Below are 21978 nucleotides of genomic sequence, written 5' to 3'. Positions count from 1 at the left end.
TTTTGATTTCCAAAATGGCCACCATTTTCTCAATGTAAAGTTGTGTTTTCTATCATACATTCAGGTCTTCATATGATTTAATATATTTTTTATATAGAATAAAAGAAATATTCTGTCCTTTACATTATAATAAATAATATGATACTCTGTTTTATCATAATCTCTCATCATTTCATGACAGACCTGTTTGCATTCATGTAAACATAGTTGTTTTCTTATAGCAAAGCCACATTGGGCTATCTACGGAGCCCATTGACGGGAATCAAACCCCTGATTTCAGAGTTGTTGATCCATCGATATACTGCTGTAGGCATAGAAACAAGCTTCTTACCTTTCCAAACATTGACTGGATGTGATACAACGTGACACGAGTATGCCAGTTCATGCCTTTTATCACTATGTTTTTCAAAAACTTAGTTCCAGTCTGATGATATGATGATGCTGATTTGTTCCAGTGATTAAGAGAGTACTGGGACCAAGTAATGTTCTGTGCAGGGACAGCAACATAACATCTATGTCACGTAAATAAAGATGAATTTAGCTGACCTCGGCTCTCCCTTGAAATTATTCATTGTTCTGATCAACAAAACCATGGTATACCCTTGGATACGTTGAAAGGCGTCATTATTGCCATGTCTAGTTAGTAAAACTTAGCAACTTTATATTTCATTTTGTATGTGACTGGATCCCTAATGTCTTATTTCCATACAAATGGTCTGAAATAGCTGAAAATGACAGCCATTTTTAAATTCAAAATAAATGCCCCAAACATTAACAGACAACGTGACAATAATTACTTTCTGAATTGGTGTCCAATTTATATAATTTGTAGACACAGTTGGTAAGTATCTAGAAAAAATGTAACTGGGAATTTATATTTATAAAAAGTTTGTGTGATATGGAAATGATTTGATATGATTTACAGTTACAATAATTGGATATAATCTGTTTGGGCCAACCTAAATGTGAATTAGGCTATAGTAAAAACTTATTTTGTGATATGGATTAGGTAATGATTAGCTGAAATGTTTTCAGTTTTATTATCAGAAATAAATTAAGAAACATCTGATTAATTTTCTCATAATTTTAATAAGTTTCACATATAAGTTTGTTAACAGAACATGATACCTTCAGTTCCTTTGTGTTCTGTGTATGACCCTTATTAGGCTTAGACTTGTTCCCATGGCTTTTGTTACAAAACTAGAATCATCTCTTCATGTATTTTCCATTCTTTAATACAATTTGTACAAAATGTAAAGCTCGTTAACAGACACAAGTAATTAATTCATAACTTTGAGAAAATCAGGAACTCTAGTAATGGCTGTTCTAAATTAAATATTTCGAGCCAATGTGTATATTTAAAACTAACAGTAATATATTGTACTTTAACAAATACACTAGATTTTCAGGAGTAATATATATAAACAATTACTGTAACCTTAAATATAATGTCTACACATAGAGTTACTTATGAACTATAGCATCGACTGTCAGTTCAAACAAATGTATTCTTTCTACTGGATAGCCAGTCTCTTTTATCAAGCCACCTTTTAACAGAACAAGACTGTGATGCTTGATCTGTGAACATATTTTTACATCAACAGCCTAACCATAGATGAACCACATCTAGCATTTCTCCTGCTGTTAAAAATGATCATTAGAATAGAAACACTAAACCAAACTGTCATTTCTTGATGACAAGAAACCCACTTGAAAATAAAAAATTATTGCAGAACAGCTGGTATGGATATTAACACTATTATTGATAGGTAGGGAACAATGTTTCTTGTCATCAAGAGATGACCTTGCATGGTCAAAATGTTCTCTGCTTCTCAGTAAAAGAGTTAATACCCATAGAAGCTGTTATTTCTGCCTGAAAAGATTATTACAGGAATTTTAAAAACACTTTTTTTTTTACTCAAAACTATTATATTGATAATAACTTTGGTGCACTTTGCAAGCAGTCTAGTATGTTAATTCACTAAGATGATATAAATTATTTTATTAATGTCACTTAAGTACTAAATTCCATATACACGTATGTGTAATTAAGTTATAAAATACATTGCAGTAAAAACTGAGCAAGTGTAGAATTACAGTTATTTCACATTACATTATTCTGTACATATTTATATTATTGTACTATATAAATAAATTTCATAATTAACCAAAAGTACACAGAAAATCATATTCATACACAAATAGAAGTTATACACAAACAAACAAAACTAATATTAAATTTGTACACAAATACACTTGCTATACTATTGTTAGCATCATATCAAAATAAATAATTTTTCAGTTTTATATTATTAGTGGAGACATTATTACATCCTAGGTGGCGCCCACTGTACTAAGTGAAAGCTAACAGTGGTAATTGTTCATTCTGTACAGAATACTGTATTCCACAGTCTTCATAACCTGTCACCATTTTTTATAAGCTTCTTCATAGTTTCTAAATTATATTAAAAATCTGCAGAACAAACATTTTTATGTGATTTTAACTGATCTACAAGAACAGATATCGTCATAAAGGTACATTATTTATATTTATAAATCTAAAACATATTTCCGTATATATGTATAATAAACTACCTGATTATATGCTTATACTTTTATATATGGCATGAAAAAAATTGCTTATTTTGAAGGAAGAATTTTCACCAATGTCTGAACATTATTTTCTCATAACTGTTTCCATATCAAAGGCCAACGTGGGTTAGTAATTTTACTTTTGTTACCAATATGGTGCAAATTTTTGAAATTTTCTTAACATATGGTTAGCTTCTTTTATTCTTTTGCTTCTCAAAAAAGCATCAGATTTTACCATTCAGCAAATAACTTTTGAATATTTAACACGTTGGCTCCAACAAAACCCTCTGGTAGGTCGTGACAGTCTTCTAGTAACACACACCAGTGAGTCGTGCTCTATTTTCTTTTCAAAGGGCTACTTAATGGCTACATATACATTCTTACTGAAAAAGTACTTGTAAAATGAATAGGGGATCCTTTAAAGTGTCGGCAAAATAGGCTTGTGAGCCAATGTGTTAATTTATATTTTTATAAATATTTATTCATAACTGCTGTGCCAATTTTATTATGGAACGATTATTAAACAACAGAAAATAGTGGGATTTAACTTGTAAAAATCATGTTGATTAAAATATGTTTTTCAAACTGATAGTTTCCTTGTATTAATTTGGTGTTCTGCTTTCAAAAGGAGATTGTCATTATTAAAAATTCATAAATATGTAAAAAATTCAATTACATTCCATTAAAACCACAAGCTTACTTTAAATATGCCACAGTAATGTTTGTTTAAGACTCCAGAAATTTTTTTTATCTCTGCTTAATTAGACATTTAGTCTATACATCACCCACCTTCCCATATTAAACCTTTATTATTGTTTCTTTTGAGAAAGTAAAATAAGTCCAGGTATGTAACTATAAACTCCTTAATTTTAACTTGGATTGTAAATGGAGTGGTAAAAAGAACAATTTTAAAGTACATATCGTAAGCAAACATATTTATAACAACTACAAGAAATACTGTTACTATCAAGTGGCTATTTTGTAGGTACATTTATACATTATACATGGTTACTTAACATGCACCCAACATATAACAGACTCTTTAATTTTATTATACATATAGCATTTGACCACATGCTGAGCTTTGCCATCTCTGCTGAGATCCACAATTATGGGAGCCATTGGTATTGTAACGAATATAATATATAATATTTATATCAAAATAATAAATGAAGACTTTCAGAGAAACAGGTTGTTCAATTTTTACTGTGCTGTACTTACTACGTGTTGTAGTACTACTAACAGCATTAAATTACAGCAATTGCATCAAGAAGTGAAAAACAGATAACCATAACTTTCGGATCTCATTTGTCAATGATCATGCTTTAAACAGATAACATGAAAATATAGTCTGAAGTTCTGAAAAAAACGGGACATGATTTGTATGTAAACAGAACTGTGTAATGAACAGCAAGAAACTTTTAGTAACTTTTTACAAATTGCTAAAGTAGTATTAAAAGTGGCCCGGCATGGCCAGGTGGGTTAAGGCGTGCGACTCCTACTCCGAGGATCGCGGGTTCGCATCCCCGTCACACCAAACATGCTCGCCTTTTCAGCCGTGGGGGCGTTATAATGTGACGGTCAATCTCACTATTCGTTGGTAAAAGAGTAGCCCAAGAATTGGCGGTGGGTACTAGTGGTAATGACTAGCTGCCTTCTTGATAAGAGACGGGAATTCTATGTTCTTTTTATTGCTTTTCGTGAATATGTGAAGAAACACAGTGTTACAAAGATATTTATTAATTAGAACTACAGTGCCATTAAAAACTAGTTTACTTTACCTTTTGGTAAAGTAGTCTTACATTATTAAATTAAGAACGGCTAACGCAGATAGCCCTCAAGTAGCTTTGCGCGAAATTCTAAAACAAAACAAACTATTAAAAGCTTATAGCTTCAATATATTTATATAAGGCCAAAAGGAACTGGAAGCTTCAGATCAATAATTGCTACAATTGTAATGGCATTTAAATTTTCTTTATGAAAAATGCTCCAGTTTTTTAACAATTTCAACAAACTGTTCTTTATTTTGGGGCTATTTACATGCTCCAGGTTTCCTAATTTAACATAACAGATATTCACAGTGAAAATTACCATCCTCACTCTGCGCCATATTATCAATTACATATCACTATTACAGTCACTAGATGGCAGGCAATTACAAAAAAAATGTATTTTTTTTTCTCAAAAACATTTCAGACAACAAATTTAACATTCTTAAGTTTAGCACAACAAGTATAAATTTCATGCTAAGAATTAATTTACCTAAAGAATATTATACTTAAAAACGTATAAAAAGAAATATAATTATTCAATAATAAGGATGAAGACGATTAACAAAACACATAGATTTAATTTGCAAGGTTCGAAAATCTTTTTTCTTCTTCAGCGAAATTCCAAAAGGTAAAGCAAACTAGTTTTTAATGGCACTGTAGTTCTAATTAATAAATATCTTTGTAACACTGTTTCTTCACATATTCACGAAAAGCAATAAAAAGAACATAAAATTCCCATCTCTTATCAAAAGTAAAAATTATGATAAACAACTCTTAAACGATTTCATAATAGATGTTCCAATTTCATTACTAGTTTTCTGTTTAATAAATGTCACAAAAACAAAGATAAAATAATCTACAGAATATAACTTCCAAATAACGCCAATATTAATCCATAACAACTATAATTATAATGACATTCAACCTTTCTTGATTAAAATAATTTGTAATTTTTGAAATTATTCAAAAAATCTTTTTCCAGTAAACATAGAAAACATATTCGTTTTCTTCACATTTGTAGCCCCGCGCTAGTACAGCGGTAAGTCTACGGATTTACAATGCTAAATTCAGGGGCTTGATTCCTCTCGAAAAATTCAGTAGATGGTTGGGTGTGGCTTTGCTATAAGAAAACAAACACACACTCGTACATGTATGCTATAGCTTTCATAATTTAAAGAACTTAACATAAGCACGAAAATTCACAAACAAATAGAACAAATGTTCACTTTTTACCATCTTGTCAAACTCAAGTCATTATTACCATCACGAAACGGCATGTAATTTTTTTAAAAAAAAGTTAGTTTTTCTTGTCAGAATTTATTTTGCGCACTACAAATATATAAGTGTAACACAACAGATTTTTCCTGTTACAAGTATATGCTACTAGAAAAGATATAATTTACCTACATATTATTTTTTTAAAATTATCAAAAGAAATACAGTTATTCAATAATTAGGATGAAGACCGTTAATAAAAAACAAATATTTTATTTACAAAGTTAATAAATAACTTAGTAACACATTTTTTTTGTGTGTGTATATATATCTGTTATCAAAATTTAAAAGTATGAAAAACTCCCTGTAACGCAAAATAGCTTTCAAGACACCTGATAGTGGTATATGCTATTATCTTTTTTCTTTCTTTCTAAGGCGATGGACGAAGGTAATGCATTTCCGAATTCACAAAGAGTTTTCTACATAATATAGATAAAACAAAACAGAAAAAAATATTTTTCTTTCAATTGTTTGGAATCTAAATAACCGCTCTACGCATACTATTTGCAATGATATTTAAATACTGTATTAATAATTTTATTGAGACTAGATTTTAACACAATTTTGAATTTATTTCAAATGGGCTTACATACTAAACGTGTATAATATAAATTATAAAGCCTGATGTTAAGATCTGAAAACTCCCTTGTATTATTTGGCATTTATTTTAAATAGATTTAAATATTTGATGTATTTACAAAAACAAAATAAAAAAATACAGCTACTCAATCCTAATTCTAACAACTTTTTCGTTATGATATATATATAAACAAAATTATAAATATTTCTGTAATATTTTGTTAATAAAGCGAGTTTTGTTCATAATTAGTATTAAGTTGCAACGTATGGGAACTCAGTTTGCAATGTCATTTATTTTGAGGAAATTAAATTTGAAACTGTATTACATTCCATGGAATTAGTGAAACTTATTGTGAAGATAACTGTCTTGATTTCAAAATTTGTATTTTATTTTACATGGATTTGTAATTTTCTTGTACTTGTATTAAAAGCGTATATCTATGTGAAATTCCATGTTGAACAGGTTTAAGTGTAAGTATTGAGCTGTACTTTATAATTAGGTTTGTAGCCCAATTTCTAACATTATGTCTCCATGGGCTATATTGGGCAAACTTTTCACTACCAGTTATAGAATTTTGTTCCTTAATATTTTTCCTGAAGTATTATTGGAAAATAACAAGAGTAATAGAACTGTTTTTGCTTATATTTGTTACAGATTATATACTTGTTACGTGTCTAATAAAAGTAAAGTTAAATAACAATTTAATCACAGCTCCATCAGTATACCTAAAAGTAATTGAGTACAAACTTTCAGAACAACTGTAGGTAATAACTCAAACGTGTCATTTTGAAATTTACTTGTACTTATATCATCCTCATGACTTAATTATATACGTATTGTGTTCTTTCAAATTTTTTATTGTTGTTTCTTGTTAACTTTGATATGGTGGAATTTATCTCCATATTAAATTATTAACAGTAAACATTTTGGGCAAAAAATAAAAAAAATACAGCAATTTTGTAGACATATTTTTCAGAGCTACATCTGGACACTATACATTTTTGTACATAAAACATCTTTTCATTTTTAACACTAATTTGTTATATCATTTCTTCATATCATTATGGCCGATTTCATCTAGAATCAAACTAAGCTTATGAAGAGAGACTGTTGAACAAAATTAAAATACATATTTATGTTTAAAGATATTATAGCTTTCTAAAGAGTTGGGACAATTGCAGTGATTTTTTTTGCTATTAAGTTCTTTATTATTTGACTTAAATTGTAGTTATAGATATTTGTATATTTGTGTTAAACATCTCTTTTTCACCAGAAGTGAAACTGAAAAAACAATTGTGATATACAGGCCTAATGCATTCTTTAATGGGTCATATCCTCTACTATAATAGAGCAGTTTTGCTTGTTCCACAAAATATTGCTTCATTCATTGTATACAGTATAGAATTTACTACCATATAATATTCATATATATCTTTATTTTAAATATTAACAGTTTCCTTTCATTTTTCTTCTAAGTTTTTATTTATTTACTGATAACATCTAAATAAAATACAAAACAAATGAAGTTTGAACAAAAGAGATAAAGCAGTGTTTCTAAACTGAAAATAATGTTAAAGATAAATAGATAGGATAATTCAGATGGTCAAACAAAGGTAATAACACAAATTAAATGGATGATAAATAAGAGAGAAAGAGACATTTTTCTGGATTAAGCTCAATATTAAGGTGTTACATTTTACCATTGTGTTTGTAAATATAACTATTTTTTTATTAAGTATAAAGAGTTTAATTTGTTATAACTTTAATATCTTAGATTTCATTTGGACACAGAATGGCAGCATCTTTTACCTAAAGTTTAATAAAAAACCAACAAATGTAATAAATACAAAGTAAATAAAGTTTGAAATAGTAGAAAAAAAAGCCATCTGCTGAGATTGGAAAAAAGTTAAATCATCTTATGCTTGTCCAAATTTGTTTTATTTATTTAACTTATACACATTGAATTATAATTAAGATAAGAGAACAGTAGAAGAAACTGTATACCATGTTAAGTTTTTAATTTTATGAATATCTTTTGATAGTTCGGCTATTCGTGAATTTCAACTTAAAACACCTCGGTGTTGATTCCTGTACGTGGTGAGTGGATCTCCCAGGGAAGGTTCTGTTCTTTCAGTTTACCTCCTCTGAGATCTAAACATTCATCCACATGTTTGCTGTGCATGGTAACCCTTGAAGGGGAGGAGAGGATCCTGGTGGTTGAAGGGTCCAACCCTAACACATACCACTTTGGCCTTGAATTCTTGTAGACGGGCAGCCTTGGGGTGGCCCCCTTGGGACAGTCGGCTTGTCCACTTGGGTTAGGGTCAACCTGTTGGATGCTCTCAACAGGTGTTGTGAACATTGTATCTGATGCTGGTGTTTGGATATAGTGCTCACGAAACCATGGCATTGCTGCAATGTCCTTGCATGACATTGTAGTGCGTCCCCTCGTAGGGCTCCATGGTGGGTGGGGTCAGTGGGCACTGAAATATTCCATTTTTTATTATGGATCTGCCAAATAAAAACATAAATAAAATAGTGAAAAAACAGTCCATAGGTAAACAACCACGTTTTGAAGATTCTGAGCAGCAATTTTCAACATCTGTAACACCTGTTGTACCTCATTTTCTAATACTACATTCTCTTTCAGACAAAACTTTAGGAGAGATGTCTCCATTTTTCATTCAGAAGAGATTAGAGGGACTTGCTGTCTCTCCAAAGTCAGTAAAGAAGCTTCGATCTGGTGAGATATTAATTGAAGCATCCACATTTTAACATCAACACAGTGAACTCTGGTGATCAGGGATATACCTATTTAGGTTACGTTATACTACTTTGAATACATCACAAGGAGTTATTGTTGAGAGGGATTTGATTAACATCCCCCAGTCAGAGATTCTCGTTGGTTTCTCTACTCAAGGAGCTACTGCAGTGAGGCATATCTTCACTCACAAAGATGGAATTACAATGCCAACCAATATCCTCATTCTGACATTTACATCACCACATCTACCTGCCACCAACAAGGCAGGTTATCTTAATTGCAGGGTATGGCCATACATTCCAAACCCTCTTCCAAACCAGTGTCAGCGGTTCAGTCACTCAAAGACATCATGTTGTGGTTCCTTGATGTTTGCTCGTTGCGGTATCAAGGACTATGATGCTTATGAGTGTGAAACGGATCCTCATTGAGACAGTTGCAATGAATCTCACCCATTCTACTTTTGTTCTTGCCCTAAATGGTTGGAAGAAAAAATGGTGCAGCATTTCAAACCATTCATAACATTACTTATCCTGAGGCTCAAAAGTTGCTGTCCACCACTTCATCTTGGACATATGCTGCTGCACTTTTTTCCAGTACTACTGTGGGAGTGAGACAGATCTCTCTGTGCTTCCAAAAGTATCATTCTTAAAACAAATGAAAAGTCTTTTGACCTCCATGGATAAAAAAATTGATGAATCAATTTCAACACCAATCTATGTCCCTTACATACATTCCAACAAATCCCAAGATCCACTTTCTTTGGTTCCAGGCACAGGCATTTCCTGGGATACATTTTCTTCTCCCACCTCAAGATGCAAAACGATCATTAGTTCACTTCCTAAGTCACTGGAATCCTCTTCCAACAGCAAAGACCTGGTCATTCGACCCAGGGCAGGATCCATGGAGATCGATAGATCTCCCATGAATAAAGACAGTAAAGAAAAAAAGACGTGGTCATAAACAGAAGGGTTTTCCACCCAAGTCACCTACGAGTAATTAAAAATGGCCACCTTGATACTATGGAACTGTCAAGGTTTATGTTCTAATTTGGATAACATCAAAACACTGATTGCTTCCTACCATCCTGTATGTTTTTCATTACAGAAAACATTTCTGAAACCTGCTGATACAGTCATCTTTTGGCAATTTTCTTTGTACAGAAATGACAGGCTGTGTGATGGATGAGAGCATGGATGGGTGGGACTATTGGTTGATCAGCATGTGCCCACCCTGTCTTTGCCACTCAACACACCCTTGGAGGCCGTAGCCAGCTTGAGTCATACCATCACTGTTTGTTCTCTCTGCCTGTTGCCTGGAGAGACTTATGATATATCAGAAGTTGATGCTCTCATTGAACAGTTGCCGTCTCCGTTTCTAATCCTGGGGGACTTTAATGGACATCATCCCCTCTGGGGAAGTGCTGATATTGATAAGAGGGGTCACTCTGTAGAGTGTACACTCTCTGATCACAACCTTTCACTTTTCAATACTGGTTCTTCTACTTAGTCAGTCCTTTACTGTTATTGATCTCTCAATTTTCTCCCATTTTACATGGAGGGTTAAAAATAATCCAGGAAGCAGTGATCATTTTCCTATAATTTTGAGAGAAACTAGCCGTGAGCAATGCCACCCGACCCGTGCCACGGTAGAATCTGGATTCTACAAACTGGCCCTCTTTCACTGCTCTCACAGAACTTGATCCTATCATCATCTGTAAGTCATCAATAGATAACTGTGTAGCAACAGTAACTGACTGTATTATACAGGCAATAGCCCAATGTATTGCTAAAACCTTGACATATCCACCACGATATCCTTGTGCATGGTGGAATCCTGCCTGCCACATAGCACAGAATGCTCAAAATCGGGTCTGAGATACTTTCTGTAGATATCTCACACCCTCGAACAGCATCGCTTTCCAGCAGACTTGTGCATGTGCTCGATGGGTAAGATGTCAAAGCCAGAAGGAATCTTGGATCAAGTTCACAACCAGCATATAATTTACTACCAGTTTCAAAGTCATATGGGACAAGATTCAAAAGGTCAGGGGCAGTATAATTCTGTCTCCATCTTGATCTGATTCCCAGGAAATAGTTGATACCCATAGCATTGCCAATACTGTAGGTGAAGGTTTTTGCCAGGTATCTAGCACTTCTACTTCTTCCTCCACCTTCTTAGCCATCAAGACTCGGGTAGAGTGATCACCTCTTTCCTTTCTAGCTGATTGTAATCTTCCCTTTACACTGGTGGAACTCAAACTGGCCCTTCATCGGTCTGGCAGTACATCGGTTGGACCTGATGATGTACACTATGAGATGCTGTGCCACCTATCTCATGCTTCTCCTGCTATTATTCTGATTGTTTTTAATTGGATATAGCAGGATAATGTTTTTCCTGATGCCTGGCACCAGGCTATTGTCCAACCTTTCTCTAAGCCTGGGAAGGATTCCAAGATTTCTTCAAAATACCGTCCAGTTGTTTTGACGAGCTGTCTCTGTAAGACCTTAGGGAGGATGGTTAATGCTCGTCCTATTTGGTTCCTCGAATCAAACAACCTCTTCTCACCCACCCAGTGTGGATCCCAACAACAGCACTCCACCATGGACCACCTTATTTGACTTGAAACTTCAATCAGAGAACCCTTTCTCAAATGACAACATCTTATATCAGTATTCTTTGACATTGAGAAGGCTTATGATACAACATGGAGTTATGGCATTTTGCCAGACCTCCATATATATGGTTTACGTGCCTATTTTTATAAAAAATTTTTCAATGGACAGGAGATTCCAAGTTCTTGTGGGTTCGACACTTTACCATTCTTTTCTACAGGAACTTGGAGTCCCTCAGGGCTGTGTTTTGAGTGTCACACTTTTCAGTATAAAGATTAATGACATCACTGAAGAACTCCCTCTTACTGTTGCAAGCGGGCTCTATGTTGACGAATTTCACCTCTCATGTCAGTCGTTGAATATGAGGTGTATTGAGTGGTAGTTACAGACTGTCCTCAGTTGTTTACTCAAGTGGATCCCAACAAATGACTTTAACTTCTCTCGTTCTAAAACTTTTTGCATTCACTTTTGCCACCAATGGGGTATTCACTCTGATCTTGAACTCTGTATCTGTGAAGTTGTGCTGCCTGTGGTCTCTGAGACAAAGTTCTTAGGGCTTATCTTAATCTGATCTTTATATCACACATCAAGCAGCTACGGTTCAAATGTACAAGAGCACTGAACATCCTCCACCACTTGGAGAGCAGATCAATGTTCTGTGCTAAAGATATATTCTGCTCTTATTAGATCAAAACTCTACTTTGGATCACTGGTCTAAGGCTCTGCCAGGACCTCAGTCTTAAAGATGCTGGACCCCGTTCATCATCTAGGACTTCAGGTCTGCACTGTGGCTTTCTGCACTTCTCCAGATCAGAGCTTATACATAGAGTTTCTTTGCACCTCTGCCGTCTTTACTATATGCTTCGATACTTCTTTCCTTACCAAAGCATCCCACCTGGGTTTGTGTTTTCCTTCCTCGGTGGGCTGTACTTTTTCAAAACAGACGATCTGCCATTGCTCCTTTTGGCCTTCATATCCAGGCACAGATGGATGAATTGGTCTGCCCTTGGATAACATTGCTGAATCTACTGGTCAGCCCATCCAACCATGGCTTCTTACAGTCCCCAAATGTGACCTAACTTTAAAGTCATCTGAGAAAAGCAGACACTCCCAAATGAATATACTGCCTGTTATTTACTGAACATCTTTCGATCCATCCTTTCATTCCTATTTATACAGATAGTTCAAGATCAGGTGACTGTGTGGGCTCAGTTATGGTTTGGTGGTTGTTGCAGAATCCCCTCTACAGTTTCTATATTCACTGCTGAACTGTATGTCATTTCTCTTGCCCTGGATCACATAGAAGCTAAGCAGTACTTAAACTGCACTATTTATACTGACTCGCTTAGTTCTCTACTGGCCCTGGAATCGCTTCACATTAGTTCACACCCTGTTCTCACTGATATTCAAAACTGACTGGCCCATTTTTCTTCTACCATTTACTTCTAACCATTCTAACATTTACTTCTACCAGTTTTTCTGGATATTGGGCCACGTTGGTATTCGCGGGAACGAGATCCCTGACACTTCAGCTAAATCTATCCGTTCTGGCACTATCACTGTTGTGCCTGTCCCATACATGGTCTGTGGTCCTGTATTTAAGGCTCGGCTCTGTGCCAGCTGGCAGTCAACTTGGAGTGAGCAATGCGAAAACAAGCTTTTCCAAATAAAACCCTGTATTGGACTTTGGCCATCTTGTTACTGTAAGGATTGGAAAGAGGAAGTTGTTCTAACTAGACTACGCATTGGTCACAGTTTTTTAATTCATTGTTTTCTTTTGTCTCTAACTGATGCACCATTGTGTAGTCTGTGTAACACTCAGGTCACAATAAGATACATTTTTCTTTCTTGCTGTTGTTACGACTCTCAATCACAGAATCATTTTAAACATGTTATCTCCCAAGGTTTGTCCATAAAGTTAGACAGTGTTATTGGTGATGGTGATAATGTCCACCTTGTAAATGTTTTTAGTTTTTTAAAGGCCATTAATATTTTTAATGTCAGTTTTTAATTTATACATTGGACCTTTTTTGATGTGATTCCCTTTTAAGAAACACAGTCCATCTAGTTCAATTTGAAATTAGAAAATGGCCATATCAAATAACTAGGACTGGAATGGCCAACTTCAGGTGACTAAGCTGCTGTTTGAACTACCCATTAGTTATCCTAGTGAGTTATTATTAAAATTTTGCTATAAGTCTTTTAAAAGTTTTGATACTTTACTTTTTGAAAATGGTCATAATGTCAAATAACTCTGAACCCAGACTGAAAAGGCCAACTTCAGGTGACTGACAGTGGCTTTTATACTGACCTGTTAGTCTTCTTGGCAAGTTATGATAATTACAATAATGCCACAGAAAATCCTTTACAACTGGTGTTACTGTAGTTTTTCTCTTAATGTTGTAGACTAGACGTAAACATTGGTTTTATGCTATTTATCTGTTTTTTTTTTAACTTTGTTTTACCTCAATTTCCTTTTTGAATTTTACTAAATTTACTTTAACTTTTTACTGGATGTTTGGCGCAGATAGCCGAGCTGCTTTGTGCCATAAAACACCAAATCAACCAACCAACCAAGCATTATTTGATGGTATAGTTTATAAGTTTTATAAACTTATACTAACACTGCACTTAAAACTGTAAAGTATGAAGTCTGTACTGTGTATTAAAAGCCATGTCAACAACTTATTGTTTTTTTCAATTATTACAACTAACCTACTTTCATGCTGTATGTATGTGTAATTTCTAGCTTAGCACAATATATATATATGTATGTGTTTCTATTTATTATAAACAAATAAAGCTAACATTTATCAACTAATTTTCATGCCCAGTCAACACCAGTAGTTTAATTTTTTTCATTTTACTACCAAATCTTGAAGACTCAATGTATAATTGCCACTCTCTACTTGGTGTTAATCTTGAAACCAGACAGTATCAACCTACTTGAATAGATAGGGTACATAACAAAAACGTTCAAAAGCAATAGCCATATAAACCTGGGAAGAAGGTCACTAGCTTTTATTGTATATTATAGCAAATAAATACTCAGTTGCTTTTCATTGTGTCAAATACCATGTCTAAGTAGCTGTCTGTTGTTAAATTTTAATTATTTATAAGAATGAATGAATGTGTATGTATGTGTGTGTTTATATGCATGTACGTATGTTTATATATATAATGCATGAAGACATTCAGAAAACATTGCTAGTTACTAAATTTTTTATGGAAGCAGACAGTTATTTTTAAATATTTACACTTTGGCCTTTAATTTTTTTTTCCAAATAAAATTAAAATGTATATAAATATATTGGGTGTTTTTTGTGTTTTACTGCTTTCTCTGTAAGTCCTGGTACTATAGTATGTCAGACAAAAGCTAACTGTTGTAAAACCACATCAACCCGTATGTTATCCCAGTTTATTATTTTTGTTATAGAAATATTTTGTTTGGACCTTTTCTGTTAGAATAGAATATTTCACATACTGAAGGCACTTAAAGATTATGAAAATGTATCATAAACAAACAACAAATATGGAATTAGAAGATAAGTGGGTCCAGGGATTTCATCTTTCATTCTTTCTATTTTGCTGCAGGATACTCAATTTCTGTATCTCTCCTCATGAATGACCTGTCTGAAACCTCTGAAAACATCATGGTTTATATTTTGAGACTGTATTCAGGCCTTAGAACTGTACAAACAAAAGTCAGTAATGTATATGTTATGAGCTGATAAACATTTTATAAAAAGTAGCAAAAATTCTGTGAAATACAAATTATTCTTTATGTTCATGTATTGTAATCTTAAGGTTATACCTAACACAAATGTATTTAATCTACACAGTCTAGAGGAAAGTAAAGTCTGTGGTATTTGTATATTAAATATGAAGAACTTAGCAACATAATTCAATCATAACTAGAAATTTAGTGTTTCAAAATTGATGTATCATTGGTTAATTGCATATTGTATGTATTTGTATCTGTTGTGAGAGCAAAATATTATCTCACAATGTATTACATTTATTATTTACCCATGAAACATGTTACCAGAGTGATTACATTAAACACTTGTAAACACATGAATATGTCAAATTTTGTTAAAAGTTATAGATCCAAACTCTGAGAAATTGTTACTCAGGAGACAGACTCGACATGTTGTAATGTTACAACTAGATTTTTACTACCACTGGTGATAAATTTATATTACTTTCATGGTTTAATTTACCTATAACTACACCACTAGTAACTTGAACAACAAAATTGATTAGAAAGCTTATAAGACTTTACTATATCTTTTTCTCCTGTGGTGTTTTTCGCCATGTCATAGCAGCTTACAGAATGACTGTGTTTTTTGTTTGCTCTGTCAAGTAAAACTTGTAATCCAACCTATAAGAATCTCAATTTAAGGGTAAGCTAGTAGAGATCCTAATGAGTAATAAAATTGAATTGAGAACACATGTGCTCTATGCTTGGTATTGCTGGTGCAGAAGAGTATAGCTAATAGAAAGGAAAAATGGTCTCTAAGATTAATTTGTTATGTCTGAAAGACTTTCAAGTACCATAGCTACCGAGGATATCCTCTTGTTATTGGTTACTCAAGTTTACTTATCTGTAGTGAAAACAGTAATATTTAAAGTAAGAACCTTCATAAAACATTTGTTGAAAACATTGATCGTGTATTTAATGTACTTTCAACTACTCATTTTATTTATTCAGGTTGTATGAAGATAAGTATTACCAAAAAGTTTTGTTATGTGGACTGTATTCAGCCACTGACTGGCCAGAAACAGTAGGAAAAAAACCTATTAATTTTGAGATGGAAGAAGATATGTAACTTTCTACTTACAATCAACAATATTGATCTTTTGTCTTGATTCTAACTTTTTCATTAAAAATAAATTTTAATAATAAAAATAAATATTGTTTTTCAATAAAAATAGGCTTTCTAACATCACTGGAAGTTAGTGAACCTTACATATTTTTAATTGATTGTACTGTGCAGTCACTTGTATAAGCTTGAGTTTCATGCCTTTTTAAATAGCTGCTACATAAATTACTATATGCCCCTCATGAATAATTTTATATATATAGTGAGACAAATACTATCTATTCGTATTATATTTGATACCTTAGGTAGTTTTTATATGAACTGTTTCTTTTAACAAAGTTACCTACCATATGGTCCTTAGCCTAATTATTTTTGTGTACATGAACACTGCATACAAAATCTTCCAGTAAATGGCTATGTTAGATTGTGGTTTTTCGTCATCCAGTATTTTAGAGTACAGATAATCAAGTGACATGAGTCATGGTGCTCTATTTGATATTTCAGAAATTTAACCAGTTTCACGTCAGTGGTTAACACACAGTGTTGCTTTCCCTTGGATATTGTAAATGGAGAACTCTATAGATTCACCTGTTTCAGCATGGGTCTGTTTGACTGCTCACATAACGTCTTTGTCTCACTCACACTTTTGATACTAATGACTTTTAATGTAGTATACACATCTTCAAAACAATTGACAGACTTTCAGTAAATGTTATAAGTGTTTCATATTAAAAAAATTATTTTTGGTGAAGTGGTTTTAATAAAGTAAACAGTTTTTCTGTGAATATATTGAGTACTTTTGTCACTAATTTGTGTGAAAAGTGATTTACATGTTAAGATTTAAAATAATCTTCATCTAAAAATCCTAAATTTTATTTGCTATATCTTGTATACAATTGTTTGTGTTTAGTAAAACTTTATATTTTATCTGTTATTTTCTTTATACAAGGTTGGTCAATTTGACCTACTTCCTAACAACCAAAAAGTTAGAAAACAAGAGAAATTGTGATAATTAAAGGAAGTTGTCTACTTTTTAATATTATTATTGAATGCTCATTACAACAATACCACGATACGCACAGATGATAAAGCTAAACTCTTAATACAATATTACACACCACATTCAGCACACCCAATTAACTCACCTTTGACAGACAATATTACAGTGATGTCGAGAAACCCACTTGTTGAGAAATTTATATGCAAAAACGGCTCGTTTGGTTTGAGAAAATATTTTACGCAGAAGAGCGAACAACGTTTCGACTTTCTTCGATCATCGTCAGGTTCACAAAGAAAGAGGTAACTGACCGGAAGCTGACCACATGTTTGAAAGGGGTTGTGTAACTGAGTGTCGGAATGTAGAGGGCGGTGTTAGATGTTTGAATATATAATTTTATTTATTTTATTATATTAATATACGTATAAAGGCATTCCTTTATATTGGTTTATTTTGGGTTTAAGTTGTTGTATAAGTAAGGTTTCTTTAATTTTGCGTTTGTTTATGTTTGTTTCTTTATTTAGTATTTGAGTGTTTTCTATGGTTATGTTGTGTTTATTTGATTTGCAGTGTTCGAAAACGTGTGAAGGTGACTTTTTATGTTCTTTGAATCTGGTTTCCATTTTTTCTACTTGTTTCTCAAATATAGAAGTCGTGGCAGTTATCACATTGTATTTTGTAAATAATGTTGGTGTGGTGTTTGTCAGTGTAGTTTTTACATAATATAGACCTCAGTTTTGTGCCTGGTTTTTAAATAAATTTGGTATTAACTGGAATGTCATATTTTGTTGCTAGTTTTTGTCAAATGTTGGTTATTTGTCTGCTGATGTTGGGAATATATGGTATACAGCAGTATATGGTTTCGTGATTTTTTGATTCGTGAGATATATTTACTTTAGTTGGTTGATTTTGCTTTCTGTCTAGGTGTGTGCGTATAATGTTTTTTACGGTTTGTGGAGGAAACTTATTGATGTTGATGAAGTACTGTTTCATTTTGTCTAATTCATCGTTAATTTTATCTGGTGAGCATAGTTTTATGGCTGTGTTTATTTGGTTTCTTAGTATGTTTAGTGTTTGTTTTGTTTCATGTGTTGAGTCCCAAGGAATCTATAGTCTAGTACGGGTGATTTTTCGGTGGATTTCTGTTTTGAATTGTGTGTCGGTTCTTGTAATTTTGAGGTTAAGAAATGATATTTGATTGCTTTCTTCCTGTTCACATGTGAAGTTAATGTTGGGATGTATAGAGTTAATGTGATTGAAAAAAATTATGTATGTGTTCTGTAGATTTAAATCCCGCAACCGTGTCATCTACATATCTGTACCAGTATAGTGGTGGATGTAATGCTGTGTTAATTGCTTGTGTTTCAACTTGTGTCATAAAAATATTCTACAGAACACATACTTAATTTTTTCAATCACATTAACTCTATACATCCCAACATTAACTTCACATGTGAACAGGAAGAAAGCTTTTGTTTGTTTGTTTGTTTGTTTGGAATTTCGCACAAAGCTACTCGAGGGCTATCTGTGCTAGCCGTCCCTAATTTAGCAGTGTAAGACTAGAGGGAAGGCGGCTAGTCATCACCACCCACCGCCAACTCTTGGGCTACTCTTTTACCAACGAAAAGTGGGATTGACCGTCACATTATGCGCCCCCACGGCTGGGAGGGCGAGCATGTTTAGCGCGACGCGGGCGCGAACCCGCGACCCTCGGATTACGAGTCGCACGCCTTACGCGCAGGAAGAAAGCAATCAAATATCATTTCTTTAACCTCAAGGTCAGTTACCTCTTTCTTTGTGAACCTGACGATGACCGAAGAAGGTCGAAACGTTGTTCGCTCTTCTACGTAAAATATTTTCTCAACCCAAACGAGCCGTTTTTGCATATAAATTAGACAATATTACACTTTCATCACAAATAGTGTCAACAGTAATCACTATACACGCTATCATTTTCTATCAATATAATAGACTGTCAAAACCAGCACACAATTTCCTTATCATAACTTAAAAAACCAAAACCCCCAGAAAAGATGGTATCAACAACTGTATAATTAGAAACCTTTCTGATAGGAAACCTAGTAACCTTATATAATTTATCTATATCAGCCGATCATTATCCGTCAGTCTAGGAACCTGCAGTAATTAAAGTAATCCCGAATAAGACACAAACCTTAAATTACCAAACGGCCATAGACCCAATAGTTTTCTTAATACATTAGGTAAAATGTTGGAAAAAAACAACATTTATAAACCCTTACTGCACTTCTAGAAAGTAATAACATTCTAATTAATAGCAAAAATACCAGCAGAAAACAAAGACAAGCAACTGACCGTCTGGCTAGAATAATCGAGTCAGAATATAAAGGATGTAACTGCAAACATACAACAATAACCTTTCATTTCTAGGTTCAAACTGTTTAAATATACTTGAATATCGTATCGTGCATAATATTATGCAGCGAGAATGAGGGACAGCACACAGATACACTGGATACATAAGATATATAGATGGTTAGGGGCTTACGGGTCACCCTGTACTTTTACACAAACAAAACCACTAAAATTAAAATTAACAACTTCATTATCGACACGGTCCCGTTAAAAGCACGAGTTCTACAAGATTCCGTTCTCGGTTCACGACTACATGTCCTATTTGTAAATTAATATAACATACCATTACCTCAGCAATCTCACCGATGTACCAATAATATAAAACCAATCCATAAACTAAAGAGCGATAATCAACAACTGAGGCACAAAATGTTGTGAGAATGTTTCATCGAAAGTAAAACAACAACACTGATACGTCATTACGTCGAAAGTAGAACGTTCCCGTACCTAAGCAACAAGTTTCATTCAAAAGAAAAAAATCATGACAGAGAATTTCCGCAGTTTCAATAGTAAAGCTTATAAAAGGTTTATTAACATCTTCAGAGTAAAGTAGGTTGTTCTTTTAAGCACCGTCTCTTATTGTTTTAAACTATTTTGCCAATTAACGTTTAGAATTGGCTGTAATTTATGATAATAACTTTCATCTCTGTAATGACTTTTCAACTTAACAGTCAAAAAATAAGGGTTAATTTGTCGAACATCTACTGTGAACCTTTTTTGTCAAAGGCAAATGTCCCATAAGGACATATAGTTACTCCTATACCAGTTATCATATATGTTAGCGAAATATCCCTAATAGATCAATTTTAATTTTTTTCCCTAATTTCGCAGATAATGCGTTTACGCAGAAGAGTTCAAGTAGGCTATAATAGAAACGGCGCTTTAGGCCTAGGTATATTTCAATTCACTGGTAAATCATTAAACGTGTTAAAAATCGTAATCTTTAAACTAGTTTATTCAAATTATTGTGTTTTTTTATGATTCATTATCAGAACTAAAAGTACTAAATTTAATTGTAACTAGCCGATTCTATTGAGCAACAACTTTGAGCCCTTGGCTTCTGCAGACCAAGCACTAGTGCATTTGGAGGGTTTGGTTTGTTTTGAATTTCGCGCATATCTACATATCCTCCGCTAGCCGTCCCTAATTTTGCAGTGTAAGACTAGAGGGAAGGAAACTAGTCATCACTACTTTCTACCTACTCTTGAGCATACTTTTTTTACCAATGAATAGTAAGATCGATTGTTACATATAACGACCCCACGGCTGAAAGGGTGAGCTGTTAGGTGTGACCGGGATTCGAACACGCGAACCTCAAATAACGAGTTGAGTGCCTTAACTTCCTGGCTGTCATTTGGAGGGAAGGAAAACAAAAAATTCAGAGAAGGGAGGTGATGATAAAGAGATTATAGTTATAAGTGATTCATTGACAACACGTGGGTAAATAGGGAGAAAAGAATCATATTATGCTACCCGGGAGAACAGATGAGGTACACAACTGGCAGAACAGACGATATAAAGGGGTCAGCAGATATAACGTTTTTGCTCTGTATGTATACTAGATGCAAAAATAGAGACAGAGAAAAGCTTAGCATAGGAAATGAGTGTAGAAGTAATTATAATGGTAGATGTATAAAAAATAAAATTGATGACTTCAGGACAGTGCCTGGTTGGGATAGAGAAATTTGATATGAGATAACTGAAAAATGGTTTTCATGACACAAAATCTTTGAAATATAGGGTTACAGGCTATTTAATAGGAATAGAGTACAAAAGACGGGAAGGGGTGGCATTATATGTAAAATATGATTTAGATCCTGTAGAAATTGAGGATATTAAAGACAATACCAAGGATATTGAATTAATCTGAGTTTCTATTAATCATTATAAAGCGAAATAAACTTAGCGAGAATCTGTTATAGACCATTAAATGATACTTAAGAAATTAGTGAGAAACTATGCATTGAAATTAAGATTTCAACTGTGAACTCTACCAACAGTTTTGTTAATATATATATATAAATATTCGGAAATTCTATTGAAAATAAAAAGTCAAATAAATATTGATATGTATCAAATTTATGATATGTATTAACAAGATTGATAAAAACATTTTTTTTGTCCCAACACAAATATATTTTAATTGTTTGTTTTGAATTTCGCGCA

The 21978-nt window shown here is 33.2% G+C and overlaps 1 protein-coding gene and 1 long non-coding RNA gene across 4 annotated transcripts; one reads left to right on the top strand and one right to left on the bottom strand.

Annotated features, from left to right (window-relative positions):
- Positions 1 to 6190: 6190 nt before the first annotated feature.
- LOC143229953 (uncharacterized) lies at positions 6191 to 17810 on the bottom strand. Of its 3 annotated transcripts, none has more exons than XM_076462841.1 (2): positions 17567 to 17802; positions 6191 to 8702 (listed from the first exon to the last, which is right to left on the bottom strand). In XM_076462841.1, the coding sequence occupies exon 2, from the start codon at positions 8651 to 8653 to the stop codon at positions 8285 to 8287; it is 369 nt and encodes a 122-aa protein (XP_076318956.1). In that variant the 5' UTR covers positions 8654 to 8702; positions 17567 to 17802; the 3' UTR covers positions 6191 to 8284. The 3 variants fall into 3 exon arrangements, 2 of the variants coding, with proteins under 2 accessions (XP_076318956.1, XP_076318957.1); XM_076462842.1 differs by having other exon boundaries at positions 7753 to 8730; positions 17567 to 17804; XR_013016131.1 differs by lacking the exon at positions 6191 to 8702 and adding an exon at positions 13383 to 15285 and having other exon boundaries at positions 17567 to 17810.
- Positions 15188 to 17206, top strand: LOC143229957 (uncharacterized). Its single transcript, XR_013016134.1, has 3 exons — positions 15188 to 15299; positions 16310 to 16423; positions 16926 to 17206. It is a non-coding gene; the product is annotated as an uncharacterized LOC143229957 (long non-coding RNA).
- Positions 17811 to 21978: the final 4168 nt, after the last annotated feature.

This window comes from Tachypleus tridentatus, chromosome 10 (genome assembly GCF_004210375.1).
Source record: "Tachypleus tridentatus isolate NWPU-2018 chromosome 10, ASM421037v1, whole genome shotgun sequence".
Taxonomy (NCBI): domain Eukaryota; kingdom Metazoa; phylum Arthropoda; class Merostomata; order Xiphosura; family Limulidae; genus Tachypleus; species Tachypleus tridentatus.
The sequence above is the reverse complement of the archived record's forward strand: the minus strand, read 5'-3'. Positions and strand labels throughout refer to the sequence as shown.

What these genes read in the sequence shown, in the direction of transcription:
- LOC143229953 (XM_076462842.1), bottom strand. Translation starts at nt 8,653, where the DNA reads ATGTCATGCAAGGACATTGCAGCAATGCCATGGTTTCGTGAGCACTAT.